Source organism: Aquila chrysaetos, chromosome 4 (genome assembly GCF_900496995.4).
Source record: "Aquila chrysaetos chrysaetos chromosome 4, bAquChr1.4, whole genome shotgun sequence".
In the NCBI taxonomy this organism is placed as follows: domain Eukaryota; kingdom Metazoa; phylum Chordata; class Aves; order Accipitriformes; family Accipitridae; genus Aquila; species Aquila chrysaetos.
Window position 1 is genome coordinate 57,016,290 of NC_044007.1, and position 22,932 is coordinate 57,039,221.

The 22,932-nt window shown below is 41.6% G+C and overlaps 1 protein-coding gene across 14 annotated transcripts in view; it reads right to left on the reverse strand.

The window, feature by feature from the left end:
- The window catches only part of PPP4R1 (protein phosphatase 4 regulatory subunit 1), an 84,351-nt gene that overhangs the window by 46,378 nt on the left and 15,041 nt on the right, over window positions 1-22,932 (reverse strand). For 2 of the 14 annotated variants that reach the window (XM_041122893.1, XM_030011739.2), the window contains exon 4: window positions 7,221-7,356. Coding sequence is in view for 13 of the 14 variants with exons in the window: in XM_030011739.2 (XP_029867599.1) it covers window positions 7,221-7,279 (59 nt within the window). In the remaining variant the exon portion in view is untranslated. Of the gene's footprint in view, window positions 1-7,220; window positions 7,357-10,944; window positions 12,409-18,917; window positions 19,033-19,124; window positions 19,280-19,313; window positions 19,461-19,569; window positions 19,615-19,867; window positions 20,018-22,932 lie in introns of those variants that run through there. The other 12 variants (XM_030011734.2, XM_030011729.2, XM_030011735.2 and 9 more) reach the window with 12 other exon arrangements.

The window sequence follows — 22,932 nt, forward strand, 5'->3', positions numbered from 1 at the left end:
AAAGGGCTGGACACCTCCGAAAAGAGAAGAAGAACAGATGAAGCATATTTCATAAACCAGCCTGCTTGGATGCACGTGTCTCCTACATACTAAACGTAATCTTGGAAAGCAAGAGACAAGTCAACTGACCCACTGAGTTGGTCTCAGCAAGTAAGGAACCACAACAGACACCACTACATCCCATCTGGCTCCTGGGGACCATGGAATGGCCCCCTACTATGCTGGGAGTTTTGAGAAGACTCCCCATCTCCTCATAGAGCTTTTTTAGCAGTATCCTGAACTGTGGTGGCTGCAACCCACAGTAAGTCTTTGCTAGTTCCTGTGAGTTGGACAGATGGCTATGCAGAAGTAGCCATGCTGTATCCTGAAGGCCACAGACCTTCTGCTCAAGAGGAGCAGATGAAAACGCAAATCCTAACCTGCAGTAGATATGACTTATTATCCACTCAAAGCTAAGAAGGGACATTCAACTTTGTCTCTGGACTAAATGTAGAAGATGGCCCTCATTTGCATCCAGGTGGTATTTCCCTCTTTGGCTTGTAAAGGAATCAATGCATATACTTTTACATTTAGCAGATTCTGGTAAAAAGTGTTACAACAAAGGCAACAGGGCAAGCTAAGCTCACTTTAGAAAACCTAACTGGGTAGGCAGCCAGTAATGACAGGGTAATCTCTTAACTCCATCCATCCAGTGTTCTAGGAGATGATGTCCACTCATGTCCTCCAAACATCACAGGCTCTGACCTAGTTCTGCCACTATCCCCAACAATCTGACAAAATTCTTCTTGTGCCTCCAAGGCACAAAGATGGACACAGAGCTAAACCTACCTCACATTAGCCACAGGCTGAGAGCTAGCATGTAGGCAACTGGTGAAGAATGACTTGAGCCCTGCAAGTTCACACTTCAACATGCTCTACTTACTGGACAATAGAGAGTAAGCAAGGGTTCCTAGTGCCCTGTCTAGCAGACTGATCTTCCTTCTCATGCAAGCATTGGCAGTTGAGCTACAAAAAGCCTACAACAGAGAACTGCAATGAACTATCAATGCATAGTAGCGTAACATAAGGCAAGCACTAGCTTGCCCAGCAACTTGCCAGATGAGTACTAGGTGAGCATTTGTGAAATTGTAACAGAGCTCTGAAGGATGACCTGTCTGGTCTAGACACAGAAAAAACAACAAAAATAGGTGGACATGTTTCATGCTCAAGAGGCAAGGAGATACCTCGAGTGACAGAGAAAAAGAAGAGAAGCAGGTTTCTTCTCGGGATAATGACAACATGTCCCCATAAACTGCATTATAACAGGGAATCAGACTCCTTCAAGTATATATCTGACAGAAATGACTCCACCAACAGTAATGATGACCATGTAAGTGATTTCAATGGCATACATTCTGTTACTATACATTACACCTGGTTATCAGGGCATGATTTGGGACTAGGATTAATCGTTTCTTGCCATTTCCCTCCTGCCACTGGCTTGGGTTCGTGCAGTGCTTGCCTCTAATGAGATACCAAGCTCCATTAAGAACTCTACCTTTACACACTCTCAGTGCCAGCAGAGTTGTCTTCATTGCAAGAACTAATAGAATTGCATCTTCTTGCCCATTCAGTCAGATCTCGTACCCGATTCCTTCAAGTCCAAAGAGACTTCTGCTAGCTGCTCTGGCAAGTGAAGCTTCAAATCAATGACCCTACAGCTGTGAACTCTCAAAGAAAATTAATTTATTCACCATACCTGTCTTTGGTATACAACTGCCACCTAAGCAGCAATGCACCTATTTATCCATTAAAGAGCTTACAGACCAAAGAAAGGGCAGAGGTCAAAGGCTGGAATGTAGCATGCAGTACAAGTGCTTCAGCTATTATGTGCAGAAATGGAGGGTAATTAGCAAAGTTCAAGTTTTCATGAGCATGCATGGGGAGAGCTTGTCCAATAGTAGAAAACCTGATAAGATATCTTGGCACAATTCACTGCAATTAGCAGTGGGATAAAATGGGGATAGATTACAAACACCCTGCCTTTATGTCCACATGCAGGGGACAGGTATTTTGAAGACTCTGCACGCACAGGCATAATTAGGATTTGTGATGATATACTCTGACAAGAGCTATAAATATCTTTGCTTCGCTCATTCAAACTCCTTTTATACACTCCTTTGACCTTATTTGGAATCAATACTGGGAGTTCTAAGTGGTATAATTACTGCGTACCAATCACTATCATTAGCCCTTTAATAAATTTCTACTATAGAATTTAAATTAGTTCATCTACACAAGGAGTGCGTTTAGCTAGTAAGCATACATTAAAAGAAAAAAAAAAAGAGAAAGAAAAGCAAAGAAGATAATTTTTTCTTCGCCCAAATTTTTCTTCGCAGAAATTCTAAATCAAGATTTGATGACATTTCATGTTTAAGTGAATATTGGTAGTAGTAACTTAGCTTGCCACTGTTTTCCCCAAACAATTTGAGAAGATATTCTGAATAAAATCCTAGTTTTGAAATCAACTTCTTTGTATCATTCTTAAGAAGAACAACTAAATATGCAGAGGTACATTCAGTATTGCTGAAGTAATTAAGACTTCTTTTAGTGCTTTGGGAAAATTCTGTCCTTTGATAGTTCAGCTTATATCATTTTAATGTACACTTAAAAGGTAAACTTTCTCAATCTATACTGTGAAAGTTAAGTAGTTTATTTGGTATGCATGTATCTGCATGTTTGTGCACAAAAAAAAAAAAAGTGTTTTGAGGCTTGTTTCATTTTTACTAAATTTTATTCTTTGACATACAGTAGCCTCAGAAAGATTGAAACTTGAAAACAGAGGAAAGGAGAATTAGAGATTAGGACAAATAACCTTACTTATCCTAAAATGATGACAAGTGTCGTAGTCAGAATGAATGCCACTATAGTTTCACTGGCCTAGCTTTGGCATGAGTTTGGCATTTCCTTATTGTCAGTACTCAACAAATACCCCCAAAAGAGAAAGTTTACACTGGGCTAGGCTGCACAGGCAGAAGGAAAGAAGGAGGAGGGAACCAAACCTACAGCTGCAGATAACAAATTCTCAATTAACTTGTGGGTTATAATCTGATCATACCTAAATGAAAACAAGCTAAGGTAATTTCTTACACTTAAGGAAGGTCTTGATAAGTTTCTCGACATCCCACCAAACATCCTGTCTTGAGAGGTTTTTGAATACACATTACAGCATAGAGGGATGAAAACAGCATTCCTCTTTTTTAGTGGGGGTACTTTCTGCATGCAAGTCCTAGTTTTTAAATACACAGTAAAATTACATACTTGACTCTGCAAAAGGGACTGGAGAACTGGAAAGGCTTATGGTACAGCCCTGATACATCTAAAAATTTATCATTACCCTTAATTCCTCGGAAAGAAATTGATTTCTCAGTTCCTGAAACAGACCATATATTCTAAAAACTTCTAGACTATTTTCCAGAATCACAGACATGTAAAATCAAGGTTTATATTTTGACTGTTGGAGTCAGGAATCAGAAAACCACATTAAAATAATTCGTTGCCACATGTGGTACAGTCAGTTTTCTTATGCCAACCTCTCTTCCACCTGGAGTCTAGAAAGCAAGAAGGCTCCCTTCTACCGACCGTATCAGAAACCACGTCTATGCCATGAAGTCAGGAGAGCATATCTTTTAGCCAAAAAACCACAAGTTACCCAGAATGCTTTAGGCCAAACCTTAACCTAACCTGTGAACAGCAAAAGTGCTACTGATTAGGCCAAACCTTCACCTAACCTGTGAACAGCAAAAGTGCTACTGATAAGCTGTACATAAGTACACACACCCATGCTTAATCCCTCTTTGAGATCCAACATATCCTCAGTTACTACTGAGTGCTGCTCTATGAGTTTTTTGAAGTTAAACTATTTCAAAAAAGCTATTTCAAAAGACATCAGGTATTCTCCCAAGGGAAAAGCAAAGAAGTACTTCAGAACACAAAGAAGCATGGCAAGAGGATAGCTTAAAAGTATCTACATTGATATGTAGATACAGTCTCGATAGCCAAGACTGATCACATTGATGAATGAGAGTCTGCTGCCAAGACCTGCTTTGGTTTGAAGAGAATGGGCAACAATTCCTCAAAAAGTAGGCTGATCAAAAGGAAGGGTCTGTCATTCAGGAACTATTCGAGCAGATCTATTGGCGAGTGTTGTATGCTTCTGAGCCTTCTTAATGAGGAATGGAAGCACGTTAACGGCAATAAAATTTAGGAAAACCCACAAAGGATTTTTAAAATTAGAAAAAGACAAAAGCTGTGCTCCAATTTGCACCAGCAATTGTCTTTTAAAACAAGCAGCAAAAAAGAATCCTCATCCATGCATGCATGCACATACACCAATGCTACCAGACACAAGGAGACCTTGTGTTGCAGGGTGATGGTCTTGGCTTTCTGCTCAGCATCTACTCTTGCTGCAATATGATATTGGATTATTAAGGCACATGCTAGAGACACTTCTCAAATCTGGTCTGGAGGCTGCCTCTTCATTAATAAAAACATAGCCAGAGTCCCACTTGCCTTGGTTTTCAGATACAAGAGGGGTCATTTATTGTAATATTTGTCAAGTTCCCCTCCATTTTCACAGACTAAGACAACATCTGTGGCACTAATCAGCAACACTTAAAACAGTGAGGCTATAGACCATAACATGCCAAAAAATGTCACACAGCAACTCCTTCCACCATCTGGGAAGCTGTTACAGGATTCCCTCCTTCACACTCTTTTTTTCAGTTCATCCTGTCAAAAATCACACATATTTAACTGAAGAAGCAATTACTATTTGCAAGTTCCAAGTCCGATCTGCTAACATTTCTTAAGACGCAGACATAGATCCATTTCCATCTCAGAACAACTGGCTTTGGCCTTCAGACACCAGCTAAGAAATCATGAGTGCTCAAGGAACCCACTCAAAGGAAACTAGGCTTTTGTAGTAATTGTTAAAAATCACTTCACTTTAATCATTCAATATAATCACACACTGCACATATGCAGATGACTAACCAGATAGAAAGTGACAGTAAAAACAAATTCAAAGAGAAATAATAATTAAAATGAAATGTAAAGATTTTTTTCCCCAAAAAACCACACTAAAAGCAAAATTCATCCATTTAAAGGGGAAGAAAAAAAAAAAAGAAAAAATCTTACCCTAATTTACCCAGGCTCAATGATTATGTTTCAAGGGTTTGGGCATCTATAATTTGAAGCTTCCATACAATAGCAGGTTCAAGGTCACAGAAACAATCGAAACACTATTAACTCAATCATAATATAAAATAATGTTAAACTACACATAAGTAATTGGATGTGATTATACCATACTGAGAGACATAAATTAAATTACATTTAAGTTGTTTATTCTTATCTTTTCCCTAGGAAATGCTCCACTTAATCTGTCCAGCAACAATTTCTCCAATTATTCCTGAGACTGACTAATGCTGAGTCATCATAAACTGCCCACAATAGTTACTCACTATCACTTCTGGTGATATAGCTGCTATTCACAGTTATATCACTAATGGCTATAAGATGCTATTTCCTATATTTTCTTATGCTACATAACACAGTAGGTCTACAAAGAGAGCTAGGATTAAACAACATGTTTATACCAGCAAAAAAAACCCCAAACAAGCAAACACAAAACTCCCCAGGGAAAATTATAGTTACTCCACCCACCTTCCCCTGCAGAAAAGCACAGGCAAGCACAGGATGCATAAAGCTTGACAGAGTCATCAAAAAGATTTCAAGCTTATGCATGCCCCACACCCCATGCAATCCACGCTGAGAGACTCAGAGAGACAGTTTTTTCTTAAACGGGCAAGTAAAATATTAGGACCACTATTCTTGTTTAAAATTCCAGTCACAGCTTGAGTTTCTGGGTTTGTTCTCCTCCCTACTGGCTTTTATTACATAATTGTCACCTACAGCCCTAAAGGCTCCTCTTCCCTCCTTCCCCAGGAAAAGTCAAACACACAAAAACTCTCTCCTGGTTGGTAAATTGATGATTTAATCTCAAACTGTAATACACCACAAACTTCAGATTTCAGGAAAACAGAAAACTCGAAAATCGGGCATTTCAGAACTAATTTATTCATACAGATTTATGCAGGTTATAATAAGAGAAACCATTCTATAATTGTTAGCTTCAGTTAAATCAGAATGAAAACCTTCCAAATGGGGGTATGTTCACACATGTAGTATGGAATTTTAAGTACACTTCACATAACTAAAGTTAAGCACAAGGCTAACCCCTTACAGAACTCAGGCCACAAACAACTAAATAGAGGCTAACCTACAGGGTGGTTAATCATACTTATCTTCTGCATACTACTGAATTAAGATTTCAACATAAAAGCAAACATGCTTTAATAAAAGATTTACTTGGAGCCCAAACTAAACTACATTAAAATAAACCTCATCCTTAACATATTTTATACATTTCTGTGATCTTCTAACTGTAAACAGTTAGAATTAAAATAAATGCTGCTTTTGAATTTCTCCATTCCATTGCAAAGTGTCTGTGTGCAGGGGATAAGGGTGGAGGGTGTGTGTCTGTCTGAAGTATGCTACAATACCTGTGCTTTTAAATGAAACAACTAGCTCAGTAGTATTACAGAAAGGAAGATGGCAAAACGTAGACCACAGTATTAACTGGGCAAGGTAAGGCTTTTTTCAGCAGTTTTTCATTTTCAATAACCAGAAGCAACAATACCCAAACTGTAAACTAAGGATGAGGATGATCCTGCAGAACACTTCTTGGGTTCCTCCATCAATCTACAGTGCTGTTCATTATCCGCTCCTCACCTTTCATGAAGTACTTTCTTAAAGCCACTTTCCACACAGAGTTATGGATACAGTTTACTATTATATTCTAGTCCTGTGTCAACAGGAATGTTAGCATCCACAAAAAACCCTAAAGGGACGTGGTCCAATTAATGAAAAAGTTCAAGAAGTCCTAAACTACAGTTGCTTAAAAGGTAAGCAAATGTTTTTCTGTTATCATTAACATTTTGCTCTCTGCAAGTGGAAGGAGTATCAGCAAACAAAAGGAGGAATGGAAACTGAAGAATTTTGTAAAGTTTGGGGGTTTTTTTAATTATTTGTATTTCATGCAAATTAACTTCAGTCAGATTTGAATCAGATTAATACTTTGCATACCATTAGCCAGACAGGGCATTTAAAAAGCGTACCTGTTAAATATGTTCTCACTTGCAGCGTACTTGTCCAGTCTTCCCAAAGGCGTCAACATCTCATCTTGTGAGACAAAGTCCAGGGCTGAAGGTATAATAATCACATCAGACTCTGAGCTGTAGTCATCCACACCAACTATCAGAGACATCAGAAATATTCCTTATAATCACAATAGTTTAACACTAAAATGATGTCTGTTGTTGGTCTGAAATACATAAGTCTAGGCAAGGTCCCACCGGCAACATATTTACTAACTGCACTATATCGTTCTCCCTAGCTTTCTCCAACCCCCATAAAGGCTTTTCTATACAAGAATGATTGATTACGTATAAATTGGACTAAATGGATTTTGATTAATTTTCTCTAAATTCCTAAATATGATGTTTCACTAAACATCTAAAGTTCATGATATTTTTAGCTGACAAACAGTATTTTTATACCTTATATTTTTATTAAGCAAATGACTTTTAGCTAATTCTAAAGTCAGCTTTTTGAAGATGCATAGACTAAAATCATAGTGGCAATTAGCCCAGAGATAGAGTTAATACAACATCATCTAACAGAACAAAAAAGGTTTTTTTAAAAGAAGAAAAAAATCTAAGTTAAGTGTGTTAAAAAGTTCAATGTGTGTTGCTATATCCGACTACCAATTAAAATAGACACAACCGACCTATTGCATAATTATTAACCAGCGCATCAATAGGGAACTTCATATAAAAAGACACCTTTATCAACATGGAACCACAACTAAATGGAAAAGGGGTCCATCCCTGCTCTGCAGAGCTGCTTGAAGAATTAGGATTTTAACTACCACCTTTTCTGGCTTCCATATGCCCTCGATATGCTCAAAAACTCAGTTCCATAACAAACACCTTAGCCTGCAAATGCAACCCCTTATTTGCTAGTATTGCAAATGCATTCACTCATTTGCAAGAACTATCCCAGGTCACCTGCTTTACTCCTCAAAATACAACACAACAGTACACTACAACTATTCTTCAGTCTAGCCAAGTTTCTCTGAAAAGCCTTTTGAAAACTGGCAAATAGGGATGGATAGAAGACAAAGACAGACAGATCTGGAAGTCCAACAATGATTTTTTAAAAAGTGAACTCTATAGAGGAAAGAAAAAAGTTATTGTCCTCTTACCTTCTATACAATTATACTACGTTACATAAATTGGTTTTCAGACATTGTATCATTACCTTCAACATTCAGAATACAAAAGCAGCGACCATTTTCTGAACGTCTTCCTTAACATATTTCAAATGTCAAAAGATTTAACACCAAGCTCTCCATAAGAGTAATATTTTTAGACCTAAACTGAGTTAATAGCACCCCTTTACCAACAAACTACTTTTTCCATTTTCTAGGTAGAGAATCAATGGACATGGTTTAATTGGTCATAAATAAATCCCATCCCTGGAGGAGGGTCTAAATTCTGCAGTTCCTGATGGGACATGAAATCCTTGCCAGAAATCAAATGAAGTGATGGGAAACGAGCAAGGGCATAACCAGAATCTGGGAGATAGGGGCAAGGAAGAAAGTGTGCTAGGAGCTGCGAGACAAAGTAGATGGGGAACTAGTGCTCTTGGATATGCCTAAGGTAGAGGATAACAAACCACAGGTGGAGGAGGGGAAGGCTCAAAAAAAGTTCAGCTGCAGAAAGCTATTGCAGCACAAAGGGAAAGCACGTAGCAACCCCAGGTTTACACAACTGTTTGAACCAGTGTTTGGTTTGGGTTTGTGGGTTTGGTTGGGGGTTTTTTTTGGTTTGTTCTGGTTTTTTTTCAAGAATCAGTTTTATTTTCAGAGGAAAGGAGGGGAAGGTAAAAATGCACATCTTTCACAAAGATCTTGATCATGTGTCTTTTACAGACAGGTGCACAAGATCATGTTTGGAAAAATAATTACTATTTTTCTTTTATTTAATAATGCATTAATAACTCTTTGCCATAGACTGCGGAATAGCAAGGTCTACATGTATTCTTTTTGTTCTTCTGTATCTGCTATGGGGTCCATGGCAGAACCATATCCTGCCTCATTTTGGCATGGAAACTCAGTAACAATGAGCAATTTTCATTTTCCAAAGCTGAGCAACAAACAATTTTAAAGATTCAAGATTTCCAACTAATGTTACAGTTCCCTCATTTTATCTTCTGCATTCCCAAAATGTTCCAAAGATCTATTAAGAAGTCTCTATGGCAGTTGGTACAGATATATCTAGTAAAATGGATTAATTTTTATTCAACTGTAGTACAGGCTATTTGCTATGCTCTACATCAAGTATTACCATAAGGATGTTCAGGTTAATACAGCACTTATATGCAGAAAGGACTTAGTTCTGTTCTGCTGTTCAAGCAAGTAATTTTTCTGTTTAATTGTAAAGCAAAAATAGTAGTCCTACAAGCCCAAACATTTGATATCATAATCACAAAATAATAGCAGCAAGTTTTGTTCTAAGTCACTGTTCTCTATGCTATGAAAGAATAAATTCACCTTACATTCAGATTTCAGCAGAACACAAGTAGTATTCTCAGCCCTTCAATGTTGTAAATACATTCCCTTCTATCTCATTTTCTGTAAGAAATACTGTTTTGCATCTTGACATTCTGCAAAGAGAAATCTACCTCAGCATGAGCATGGAAGCTAAACATCTGTATTTGTCCACGGTTAGGAACTCATCACTCTTACCCTTTCACACTGCACTATATTCCAGCTCTGGTTCCGCAGTGACATCACAGACCAAAGCGTCAGTTGTGCTATTTCAGTTTCATTTGCTACCACAAAGTTACTGCACTTCTTCAGTAACATTAACCAAGAGCTATTGCGATGACAGTTACACAAATATTACAAATGTGTTTGTCATGCTGAGTTCCACCACCCTGCCTGCCTGATCCAGGTAGCACTCACTGGTGATCATAGATGCCACTGTCAGAAAGTGGGAGCTGTTTTTTCCAAGAGACACTTAAAATATATCATCTCTGTTTTCCTGCTGTAGTCTAAGACTGAAAACACAAATGAGATGCCACAAGTTTACCCTAATGTTGCAAATGTTTTCGGAGAAAAATATAACTTTGAACAGTGTGTGATTTTACTCAGCAAAATTACAAAAAAGTGAACAAAAGTGTAAGAGGGATCTGCAAGTGATAATCTTAGATTCCAGTCCATCCACCATATTAGCAGAAGAACCACACCTCCCTTTCTCCGTCTTTCCCCTAAATTTCCCCTTCAAATATGCAGCACTATCTGCCTTGAGCCTCTTATGAATGTGGTGAAGTCACCACACCTGAATGCAGAGACTGTTGTCTGCACTCCCAAATTTGTTGGGATTGGGTTTGTGGGTGGGAGAGGAGGAGGGAGGGAGGAAGAAGATAAGAAGGGGGAAATGGAAAGCTGCTGTGCTAACAGCAAGGCCTACCACATTAGCCCCTATGTAGCACTTTCATAGCAGAGCTTGCTAACAGCTTGAAGCACAGACAGAGCAAACCCTTTAAAATAAAGCTTTGGTACAGGCTTGGTGGGGGTAGCATTTAGCAGATGAAAGAAAGACGCAGGAATCAAAATCAGCATTTGTTTACACACAGAACTTACGCAAGTATGGCACAGCAAATTTAAAAGACCCACTAGACTAAAACATATCAGACTAAGAGGGTATTTTCACTTAGCAAAGGCTTTCAAAAAAAGATAGTTATCAAGCATGCCAAAGGAGTTGCATTTCTCACCAAGCATCAGATGAAACAAGGGATGATACAAAATTCTTCAAGCAATGAGGAGAAGCGCAGCTAAAGACAAGTTTGTCTCTTCGAGGCATACACAAGCAGCACTGAAAATCCTGATTTGCGGTGAAACAAAGGCATAGTTCTATCTCATATTGCTCACTTGTCATTTATCTGCACAACAGCAGAATGCACCTTCTACCGGTTAACAGTTTGACCTGCAATAAAAGCTGGGCCAGAGGAAACTAAAACAAAAAGGACATCCAAGCTACAAGTTAAAACAATCAACAGTTTATATTTTGTCCACCAATTTCCTGTTGGAAGCATGTCATGCCCATCACCATGGTACTCAAGTCCCCTGCTATTTAAGTCCCTATCTTTTACCCCTTCCCAACAACTGCATACAATTAAGAATCATGGAATGAGGCTGGAATGAAGTGAAAGTCAGCTAGTGCGAGTGCAAAGTTCCTCTAAGGTACTTTTTTATCCTCTACAAGTTCCTTGTAGTCAAAGAAAGGTATCCACTGTCTCTCTGTAGAGCACTGCTGCTTGCAGGGTTTTTGATTGCCTCCATGACTGAGAACTTTGTAGCACTACAAAGAGAATCCCACATCTGTCTTCAACCAAGATGTTCTCCCTGGTCCTACCATGACAGGACATATGCATTCACTGTGCCTGGGGCCATGTTCAAGTTCTGCCCCTAACTGGGTATCTGGTAAACACAAAAATATTGAGTTCAAATGACATATGCTTTAACCTTGGACTAACTGGAAGGGAGAGCATTATGAAGCAAGCAGTTGAAGCTCAAATGCTCCAAAGGCTTGTGCTAGCTTTGCAATGCTGATGTGACACCAGGAGTTAACACATCAGCTACTAACCCAACTGCTGCACTTGAAACAAGCATTGCTCTGCTGTGCAGTTACTTTGACTGGTTCAGTCGCAGTAACTGAAATACACTTACGTGGGCTAAATGTTGCAGAGAAGGAAAGTTCCATGACTAGCACAACCACAATCTATAAAACATGGTTTTGCAACACAAATCACTTTGAGCTTCCTAACTGTACCTCTCCTCTGTCCACTTAAACCCCAGACAATGCTTGAGATGTTGTTTGACAGCATTCAAAACTCTTGGTGGGATAAGCCTTCATGTTTTCTGAGCATTCAGGGGCCAAAATTCTTTCTGCAACTCTTCACACTTTTCCTGTCTGTGCTCAGTATAAAGTATAAAACTGGTCTATGGGAGAAGATTGAGCAGTACAGAATGCAGCAGATTCACTCTTAGAAAAACTAAGAGCAGCCATGGGTGTTAATTTCAATGTTGTTTAAAAACAGAGTTTCCTCTGATAAAACATACATACAAGCAAACTTCCACAAGCAAGTATCCCTACAGACTAATCAAACTATTCTTCCTGCAGGCTAGAAAGGAAGGAAAAGGTGGCCTTTCCTCCATTCAAATATTTGGGAACTGTTCAGGCACTATGGAAACAAGACAAAAAAAATACCTAAGCAGACTTGTTTATCAGAGAAAAACGCTCTAACAGTCTGCATTAGTGCTCATATAGAATGTCACTTTTGTACATCAATATATTTAGCTTTGACGCAAATTGTATTTCAGAATGTGTATTTATGCACTATTTGCCTTTCATTTTTCTTTCCCTTAAAAATAGTAAAAAAAAAAAACAACAACAAACCACACCAAACCAGCACTCTCAACTCTCAGTGCAGTTGTTCTGCTGTTGTGAATGAACACCCTTCCCAAACATATTTTGGCGCTTCATTCAACCTGTACATTGGACAGGTTTTTAACACCCTATTGCCAGAAAGAACCGCAGCATCCCACCCAAACCAAGAAAAAGCCACATTAATTTTTCTTATGCTATACCTTCTAAAGCAGACAGAGAAGCCCTGATGTTCAGAGTTCCTTTAGGGGCAGCTGTCCCTGCCTAGCTCTTCCAAAGACGGAATTGTTATTCCAGCTCTCAAAGAAGAAGCTATCCTTTCATCCCGTTCTGCTACTGTTACAAGTTATCTCTTGCAGCTACCACTCTTACATTGAAAACTTCCTGCCCACACAGAGGGAAAGCCTTAGCAGCAAAAGACACACAGGAAAGAGAGGCATTTTTTTATCTTCAACATGCTGCGGTCTGCCACCTCCACAATAGGTCAGCAGTCAGAAACAACTGCACAAACACCAAGGTTTCACTGAAGCTTAAGATTTTGAAAATGTCCATCTCTTTCCTGACTCTTTGACTCTCTCCCCTTTTTGCCTTTTTGTTTTTTTTTCCCCTCCAAGTGGGAGAGAAAGGGAGAAGGAGGAGAATACCTGAAAGGGCTAGGAGAAAAATCAGGACAAAGACAAAATTTCAAAAAAAATAAAAATAAAAAAAAAAAAAAATAGAGGAGCTGACAACTTTAATTGACGATTCCTGCCAGAGACAGGAACGTAAAAAGTGGCTGGCGAAAAGCATGTTTCCACATCAGAAGTGATGCTACTGGCCTTGGGAAGCTGAAAGCCTAGAAAATTACCTCTTCTTCAACCGTCCACTAGGTGTAATGGAGAAAATATGTGCAGCTGCATGAGAAAGGTTCATTAGCCTATATCAAATCAAGCACAACCCTTTCCTCACATCATCATCTCTCTCAGATCCTAAGAGGTTGCTCAAGAAAAAGAGACTAACCCACTACTAACCTGAGACTGCTAAAACCAGAATTCCGTGGAGACACAGCCATCCACCTGAGTCTCCCAGTTTCTATGAGGGTCAATCACCACATTAAAAGACAAAGAAATGAAGAGTCAGGAGAATTAAAACTTGATCTCCAGGGGAAAAAAAGACTTAACAAGTATGCTTCATTAACATTAAAAACCAGTTATTAGATTCCCAACAGAACAGAATCTCAGTCACACCAGAGAACCGAAACAAAGTCTGCCATTACTTTCTGCTATTATTTTTTGCAACACAGACATTAAAGACTGCAGACTACTGAAATGCCAACCCAGTAACTCAAACTATCTCAGCACTCTTTTACCAGAGCTAAGTCTCTGATGGGACCAAAAGGTCAGTACTGTGACATGGCATTTGAACGTTATGTTGGAAATTTAGCTATACTCAAAGCTGGAATTAAGTCTAAGAAGTGACCTGACCTGCAGTCTATACATAACAACTAACAGCATAACAAAATTTGCTAATTCTTGTTCTGTGGTAAAGGAACAAAGGAACCACAATGCAAAAGCTTCTGATATTGCTATGTACAGCTGTTGGAAAAGCAAGGTGAATTTTAACATACTGAATGCATGTTATCCCAGCATAATTCACTGCAAGGGAATATGAGCTGCAACACAGCATCAGGTTGTGATTGTGATTTGACACCACAGGGAAATACAGACTGATTTTATTAAAAAAAACCAAAAAAACAAAAAACCAAACCAACAGCAACAAAAAAAAACCCCACAACCCCCCCCACACACACACACAACCAAAACCCCTTTTGACTTTAAGTCTTATGAAAAAAGAAAAAAAAACTTAAAAGAAAAAAATTAAATTGAAATATTAGCTTCTATTTGGGAAGAGACTTGTGTGCTACACAAAGTCTAATAGAATACTTAAATTAAAAGCATTCAACCAATACAAGCTCACTGCTAATGTCAGATGATTTGCTGATCACCTGGAACAAGAACATATCATCAGACATAAACCAGCTTTTGACACCTGCAAATGCACAAAGAGTATTTTCTTCAGCTCAGCTAAATAACTGGTTCACTCACAGCTGAGAAGCCTGCTGGGAGGAGAGGCTAGGAAGACCTGTCTTCCCTTTCCAATCAGTGAAAAAGAACTCAATACTAAAACCAGAGATGTAGCAGATTATAGCTACTATATTTTTATTATTATTATTGAGAACTGTTTAATCCCTGAGTAAAATCCAACCAGTAACACTAGATTTTCTAATTGTAAAAACTATCTTATTGTTAAATTTTAAATCTATCTTGCTGTTAAACTCTTATGCTAAGGAAAACAAGTTTACACACAGGTATATATATAAAAACTCATTTAACAGTTCTAAACTAGAACTGTCTAACCTATGCTTAGATATTTTAATATAATTTTCTGCATTTTTAGTTAAAACATCTGAACACTAAGTGTACAGAAAAAGGCAACTATCACTCACCATTTTTCAACATGATAAAAGGTAAAGCTTCAGAATCTGAATGTTAAGCTACATAACCACCAAAGCATGTATATATTACTTGCAACCATCAAAAGTCCAAAAGTTGTATGTAAATGCAGCTGCCAGTTACCAATGATAAACATTTTTTCAAATAATACAAATGCAAAACAGCATTAAAACCAGTTATTAGATCAAAATTTATTTTCTCTCCTGATTTAAATCACAATTAAAAACCTGAGTTAAATAAAGCTATCCTCCTTCACAGTCTGAATTCTAATTACAGATGGGTCTATTCTTCAGAATACACATCCTGCACACATCAGTGGACAGACTGAAAGAAGTCAGTGTTGTGGTATGTTTGATTGCATCTATCTGTGCTGATCAGTTCAATCTTCAGAAAGATACAGGGGGAAAGGGGGTGTGGAACACAAACCACCTAGGAAGAGTCATAAAGAACATTTTATTTATCATCAGAAATATGTAATTCTACAATCCCCATGTTTGCTTTTCAACCATTTTTGTTGCTTATTTTCTTTTCTATTACATGCTTAGCTTATACAGTTATGTTATTCTATTTTGATTTTGTACGCACAAAATAAAGATTTGAACAAAAGCCAAATTTTCACTGACTTCTTTTCATATACTGTGCAAGATTTTAGACAAAAGATCAAGCAAGCCAACAGTCCAAGTAGTGTTACAGGCAACTGTCCAGCTGACACTGAACTGCTACCTTAATTTTGCTACCTTATAGCAGCCAGATGGGATGAGGTGTCTTCTGCAGGCTTCCACTTTGAATTTTCACCCTATTGCCTTTAGGGTGGGGGGTTTTTTGCCTTAATGGATATCATGCAAGGATTCTTGTTAGGTTCACCTTCACACAAATGAAATGCAATGATATATTACTTATTTGGAGGGTTAGAGTCAATAACAAACTTGCCTTTCCTAAGAAGAACTTACATTTAGGAATTGAATTTCTTTTATAACCTTCTGTACGTTCAGCCAGGATATATTAACGGAATTTTTATTTATTTATTTATTTGCTTCAAACTACCAAACAAGGAAAAAACACTGGCTGAATATGGGAGAACCAGAATTTCTTTAATTATTTTCATAGCCTTTGACATCAGGAGCTACAGCAGCAAAATATTACCTAAAATTAAAGTACTGAAATACCACATGCCAAGCTATGTAACTACTTAAAGCAATCATCTGTGTAATGTACCATCAGGTGTAAAGTATGCATTCACCTGTAAAAAAAAAAAAAAAAAAAAAACACCAAAAAAAACCACAACCAAAAAACAACAGAGCTTTCCAGTGGTTACCAAGCAACCAAGAACAGAATATAATATGAAGCCTTCAAAATAGAAGTGCAAACCAAAGCTGAAATTAATTATTTAAAAGTCAATCCAGCTGGTGTATCAAACACTCTTTAAAAGCCTTTCTTATACAAGCTCCTGTTTAATCTCTGACCTCTTAAACAAATAAACAAAAGGCAATTTTTAAACAGATGCCTTCCAGAACAGCATATATTCTGAAGGTCTCCCACTACTCCAAAAGCAGATTTACTACTCTCTGTTGAAATCTAAGAATGTTTCATTTAACCTAAACATTTATCAAGTTCTCTTTGGAAAAAGGTAAACTTTCTTTTACAAGCAACTATTAAAACAGTACTCCAAAGATATAATAATTTACTATTTTATATTTCAGGCTAATTAGCATCCAATGAGTCGGCACAATAAATTAGGGGAGGCACAAATTGTACAGTTGTACAAGTTGTTGATTAAACTTCAACTTGCCAGTAAAAATACTTAATTCCAGAGACCTTAAAGATGACTATCATAAAACAGCTGTTCTTAACTCCGCGTATCTAAAAAGATACACAGATGCTTGGTTCGTTACTTTTAGCAGCAACTGTGCATTGCTGTTTGCTCAACTCCAGGGCTTTCTTCTACTGCTTTAGAACATGACCAATAAAAACTATCTATTAGTCACTTTAATGATTCTTTCATTTTCTTTTGTACTTTTACTGTATTAGAAAACGGTGAATCACACTGTAGATTCTCATTAGCAAAAAAACAAACAAACCCCCAAAATCCAACTTTGTGATTCAGAATCAAACCTAGACTCAGTGATGAGCTACAAAGGAATGCCTAATCACAGATCCAGCTTCAGATGTCCAATCCAGATCTTTACACATGCATCTAGTCTTAATCACTCCTGGTTTTTCCAGCATACCTCATAGATGCTTTGCTATTGCTTGATACCAGATCAATTAAAATCCTGAAGATTTATTGAAAACTACATAGTTCACTTTTCAATTCATCCCATCTCAGCCTTCTCCTACAATTCATATTATTTTACATTTACCTAATTTCTCCTCCTAAATTACACCACCAGGGCTACAGGTATGCTGCACGTCTTTTTCCTTGTTTGTCCTTAACTACAGCTTAGCACATTTAATAGCAAGACCAAAGCTGCCAGCACTTCCAGTTTTCTCACAATTGTGTTCTACCACTTCACGAATACAACTCTAAACCAGTTTTCTAACTCTACTGCTTGGAAGAGCTGTAAATATCTGAAATATTTACAATAGAGAGATACCATAGGGTGGGGCTCAGGCTTGGCATAGGCAGGCAAAAATTGCTGGTTTTTGTCTTTTTTTTTTTTTTTTAAATTGTCCATTTCACACGTGCAACCATAAAATGTGATCCCAAATAATGCATCAACTGGGAACGCTTTCATAAATTGCGTAAGACCTGTTGTACGTGGGTACAAAACATGGTTTTTGCAAAGAAATACCACTGCACAAGAAACAGTGATTTTGACTAAATATGTGCAGTCTCCCTGGTCTGTATTGTTTTTCTTTAGCTCAAACCCACCTCACAAGAACAAAACCACATTAAATTTAGAACCGTAAAAGACATCGTGTGACTGAACTATGTCCAGACAGCACACATTGATTCGTACGGATTCCTGGTTTTTCTCTTAAAATAATACGCGTAAGCATTAAGCTATTCACTTTTATCTACTTCCATCAAAACCTCAGTAAGTTTTAATGAGGTTTCAAATTTTTAGATTTCTATGGCTCCTGCTTTCAGGATGCTCTCATCTAGACTGAGTCATATGTCCACACATATATTACTTTTTCATGTTTAAAGACAAGACCGTAACATTCAAACCACCACCAGGAACCCACAGGTTCAGAATCACCTCTCCAATGACTACATGTAATTTCTTACTTCAACTCCTATCCTACAGTCAACAAAAATCATAATCTAAGTGGAAAGTTAAGAACGTGCTTTGTTGTGGGTTGGTTTCTGGGTTGTTTTTTTTTTTTAAGTGTGTCTCTTCTGAAAAAGTCCTGTAATCACACAGTTTTCAAACAGCTACACTATCAATCTGAATTTCAAGCCATCAGAATTGGGAAAAAAAAAAGCCTTACAGAAAGGCTCCCTCTTTCTGCAAGGCAACGCACAATAAGAGCCTTTTAAATGTCAGATGACAAAACTGAAAAAGAAAATGTAACAGTCAAATTCTGAAAAGTTAAAATAATTCTCCTCTAAAAACGTAAGCCATAACCCGAAAGATTTTTCTCCTGCAATCCACCCGGATCACTGTGTGGACTGCACAGCAGACAAAATACCTTCAGAGAGCGAAAAGGGTCCACACGCCCATGACAGAGAGGCAGACGCCTGCGTTACCAGCCGCCTTGAAAAGAGCTGCCGCCTCCATTTTCACTTTCTGCCCAAAATTTAGCCTCCTCCGCTTCCAAAAAGCTCCCTCGGCATTGACATTACCAACAGACGCCTTCTCACCTGAGTAACATTTTACAGTCTGCCCAGCCAGGCTTCATACCCCTGAGTTAATAATTCTGCACCAGAGCCACACTCTGCAATTTGCACCCTGACATTAACTCTTTTCCACACGCCTCTCCAGCGGGGTCAGGAAGAGGGGGCCTGAGGCGGGGAGGAGGGGGGGGGGGGGGGGCGACAAAAGAAATATAAAAGGAACGAGCAACCCACACGCTGCGGCCTCCGACCCGGCAGGTTTCCCCTCCCCGGAGGCGTCCCCCCGCGCCCAAGCCATGAGGGGACGACGCCCCTCGGCGGCCCGCGGGCTGCCACACCTCTCGGCGGGGCGGCCTCCCTCCCGCCCTCGGCGGCCGTTAACGGAGCCCCCGCCCCGCGCGCGCTTCCCGCCGGCCAACGCACCCCGCTGCGCGCCGCCGCCGCTCCCCCGCCGGAAAGCCCGGCGGAGCCCGGCCTGCCCCACGCGCGCCCGCGTGCGGGTCATGCACACAGGGAAGCGCGGAGCACGGCGGCGGCGGCCACCTCCTCCTCCTCTTCTTCCTCCTCCTCCTCCTTCCCCCGCCGCCCCGCCTCCCACAATGCACCGTGGGCGCTCCCCTCTGAAGCCACTTCCTCGCCCGAAAGCCGCCCCGCGCCGCCGCCCCCCGGCCCCACTCACATCCGTCGATCTCCTCCTGCAGGTCCTCCTGGAGCAGCGACAGATCTGCGGAAGACACACCGTCTGCCAACGCGCCCGGCCCGCCGGCCCCAGCCACGCGTGACCCGGCTCGCGCGCGGGGCCGCCACCCGCCGGCTGCGCCCCACCACCCCCGACCCACCCCGCAGCCCGCCGCGCTCCGGGCCGGGCAGCGGCGGGAAGCGCTTCCGAAGCCGGGGGGGGGGGGGGGGGGAGAGGAGGGCTGGCGCCTCACCGGGGAGGCGGCGTGTGCGGAAAGGGGGAGGGGGACGGTACCTACCCGCCATCTTGCTGCAGCCCCCGCGGGGCGCCGGGCTACATTTAACCCGCGGCTGAGCGACGAAGGGGGCGGCGGTGCGGGCGGCGGGAGGGGACAGGCCCCGCGCGGTCCAGGCCCCGGGCCCGGCGGCGTCTCCCCGCGTCCCCGGGAGAGTCGCGCAGGGAGGGCGGGCGGAGGAAGGCGGGAGGAGGGGTCTGGGCCGGACACGCTGCCCCCGCCTCCGCCCGGCGGAGCCGCGCTCGCTCGCTCGCTGAGGCGGCCGCGCCTCCCCGCCCCTCGCTCTGACTCACGCCCGGCCCGGCCCGGCCCGGCCCTGCCCGCGGGCGGCCAGGTTGGCGACCGCCGGGACGCGGCCGCGCGCCCCGGCCCGCTCACCTGGCCTCGCTGCTCCCCGCCCCGCCGCCATGTCGGGGCGGGGGCTCCTCCCGCCGCCCGCCGGGGGGCTGAGGCAAGGCCCCACCGCGCTGCCGCTCCCGCCCTGGGAGGCCGCGTTTTGGGCGTTGTGGGGTCACCCGGCGGGAAGGGCCCCGGCGGGGCGGCCCCGCCACGGAGGCCCTCTTCACCTCGGGCTGTACGGGGCCGCTTCCCCAGTAAAGGGGTCTCGACGGGTCGGCAGGAGCGGCCCTGGGCGCTGCAGGGTGAGCGGGGGAAGGCGGCGGCGGCGGCTCTGGTGGTACCGCGGTACCGCTACAGCGCCCACCAGCACCCCCCGCCTGTGCGCTGCCGAGGGTCGGTCCCTGGGAACCAGCGGCTTAAAAACGCGGGGTGTTCGCCACATCGCTGCTCTGCCTTTTAACTTCGGGCGTGAAAATAAAGGGTTTTGTTGTACGTATACGCCAAGGTGCCTATCGTTTTCTGCGTTTGTCGGCTGTACCTCATCGTCAGTGCTGGTGGCTGTTGCCATTTTAACTCTTTCGATAGATCTTCCACTGTAAATTGGAAGATTAAAGATGTTGGATAAAACGAGTGCTCTAATTAGTTGATACCCGGAGCACTTGGTAAAGGACAGGACCATCACTGATGCTACCTGGGCGTCTTACCTGACTCTTCCACAGTCTTAGTTTTGTCTCGGTAATAACTGATGAAGTTATTAATACCCAGAAAAGCAAAATAAGTTCTTTTTGCCCAGTTTTTCTAAAACGGATGCAGTTTCAGTAGCCCTGTTTTTAATTGTACGTTTGACAGCATGAGTTGTAAGCTGCTTTTTAACATCACATGGCTGTGTTTATTTTCTAAGTTGGTCAAGGATTAAACCTCTATAGTCTTTCATTCTCTTGGCCATAGTGGCTGAAAATGTGTAATCTTCTTTTAAAATGCATACATACCTTCCCTTACAATCCTACAGAACAAGCTCTGCCCTGTTTCACACCCGCTCAACCTTTAGTTGAGTCACTAGGGCCTACTGGATACTGATTATCCAACACTTGCTTTTATTCAGATATATAACCTCAAAATCTGAGTAAATCAAGGAAATTGACTGTGACTAAGTTATATGAACCATGCTATTCTCTGCCAGTGTAATTTAAGAGGAGATTCAGGGGAAATACTTGACATAACAAATAGCTGGCAATGCTGGGTGTAATAGCAATAGACCTAGAGCAGAAAAACAAAGCTTACTTGAAGATCATGTTTTTATTATCTCTATTACCACAAGTTATTTCCAGGAAGTTTTCTCTCCTCTCCACTCTGCATCCTTCACTACAATCAAGGCCCAGTTTTGCTTCCTCTGAATTCAGTAGCAACAGCCTAAAATGTGATGTGGGGGTTTGTTTCCTTTTTCCAACTCTTTACGAAGAGGCACTAACACACACTAACCATAGATTACTGTGGTCTGAGGGCATCAAAGCTACCTTGACCATTATTATTATTATCACCAGAATGAGAAATGAAACTTAATGAGATACATCTACGACAACTAGGTTTATAATTTGGAATGCAACACAATTACTGTTCTTAAAAGTGTATTAATAGTGTTAATTATTGTCCATTAATTATTGCCCCATATGTAATGGTCTCTAGCATATTTAGGATTTTTTTATTTCTATGTACATATTTGTTTAAAGAGAGGAAGAACAATTTATGCAATAAAGAAAGGTAAAATGATAATTGCAAGAGATCTGTATTGGGTTTGTGTGGCAAGGTTTTGGTAGTGGGGGGGTTACAGGGGTGGCTTCTGTAAGAAGCTGCTGGAAGCTTCCCCTATGTCCGACAGAGCCAATACCAGCTGGCTCTAAGACGGACCCACAGCCAGCCAAGGCCAAGCCCATCAGCAATAGTGGTAGCACCTCTGTGATAACATACTCAAGAAGGAAAAAAAGTTGCAGGGGGCACAGCAACTGCAGCTGGAGAGAGGAATGAGAATATGTAAGAGAAACAACCCTGCAGACACCAAGGTCAGTGAAGAAGGAGGGGGAGGAGATGCTCCAGGCACTGGAGCAGAGATTCCCCTGCAGCCTGTGATGAAGACCATGGTGAGGCAGGCTGTCCCCCTGCAGCCCATGGAGGTCCACGGTGGAGCAGATATACACCTGCAGCCCGTGGAGGACCCCACGCTGGAGCAGGCGGATGCCCAAAGGAGGCTGTGACCCCGTGGGAAGCCTGCACTGGAGCAGGCTCCTGGCAGGGCCTGTGACCCCGTGGAGAGAGGAGCCCACGCTGGAGCAGGTTTTCTGGCAGGACTTGTGACCCTGCGGGGGACTCGCGCTGGAGCAGTGTGCTCCTGAAGGACTGCACACCGTGGAAGGGACCCATGCTGGAGCAGTTCATGAAGAACTGCAGCCCGTGGGAAGGACCCACGTTGGAGAAGTTCGTGGAGGACTGTCTCCCGTGGGAGGGACCCCATAATGGAGCAGGAGAAGTGTGATAAGTCCTGCCCCTGAAGAGGGTGAAGCAGCAGAGACAACATGTGATGAACTGACCCCAACCCCCATTCCCTGTCACCCTGCACTGCTGGGGGGGGTTGGTAGAGAATCCGGGAGTGAAGTTGTGCCTGGGAAGAAGGGAGGGGTGGAGGGAAGGTGTTTTGAGATTTGGTTTTATTTCTCACTACCCTACTCTGGTTGATT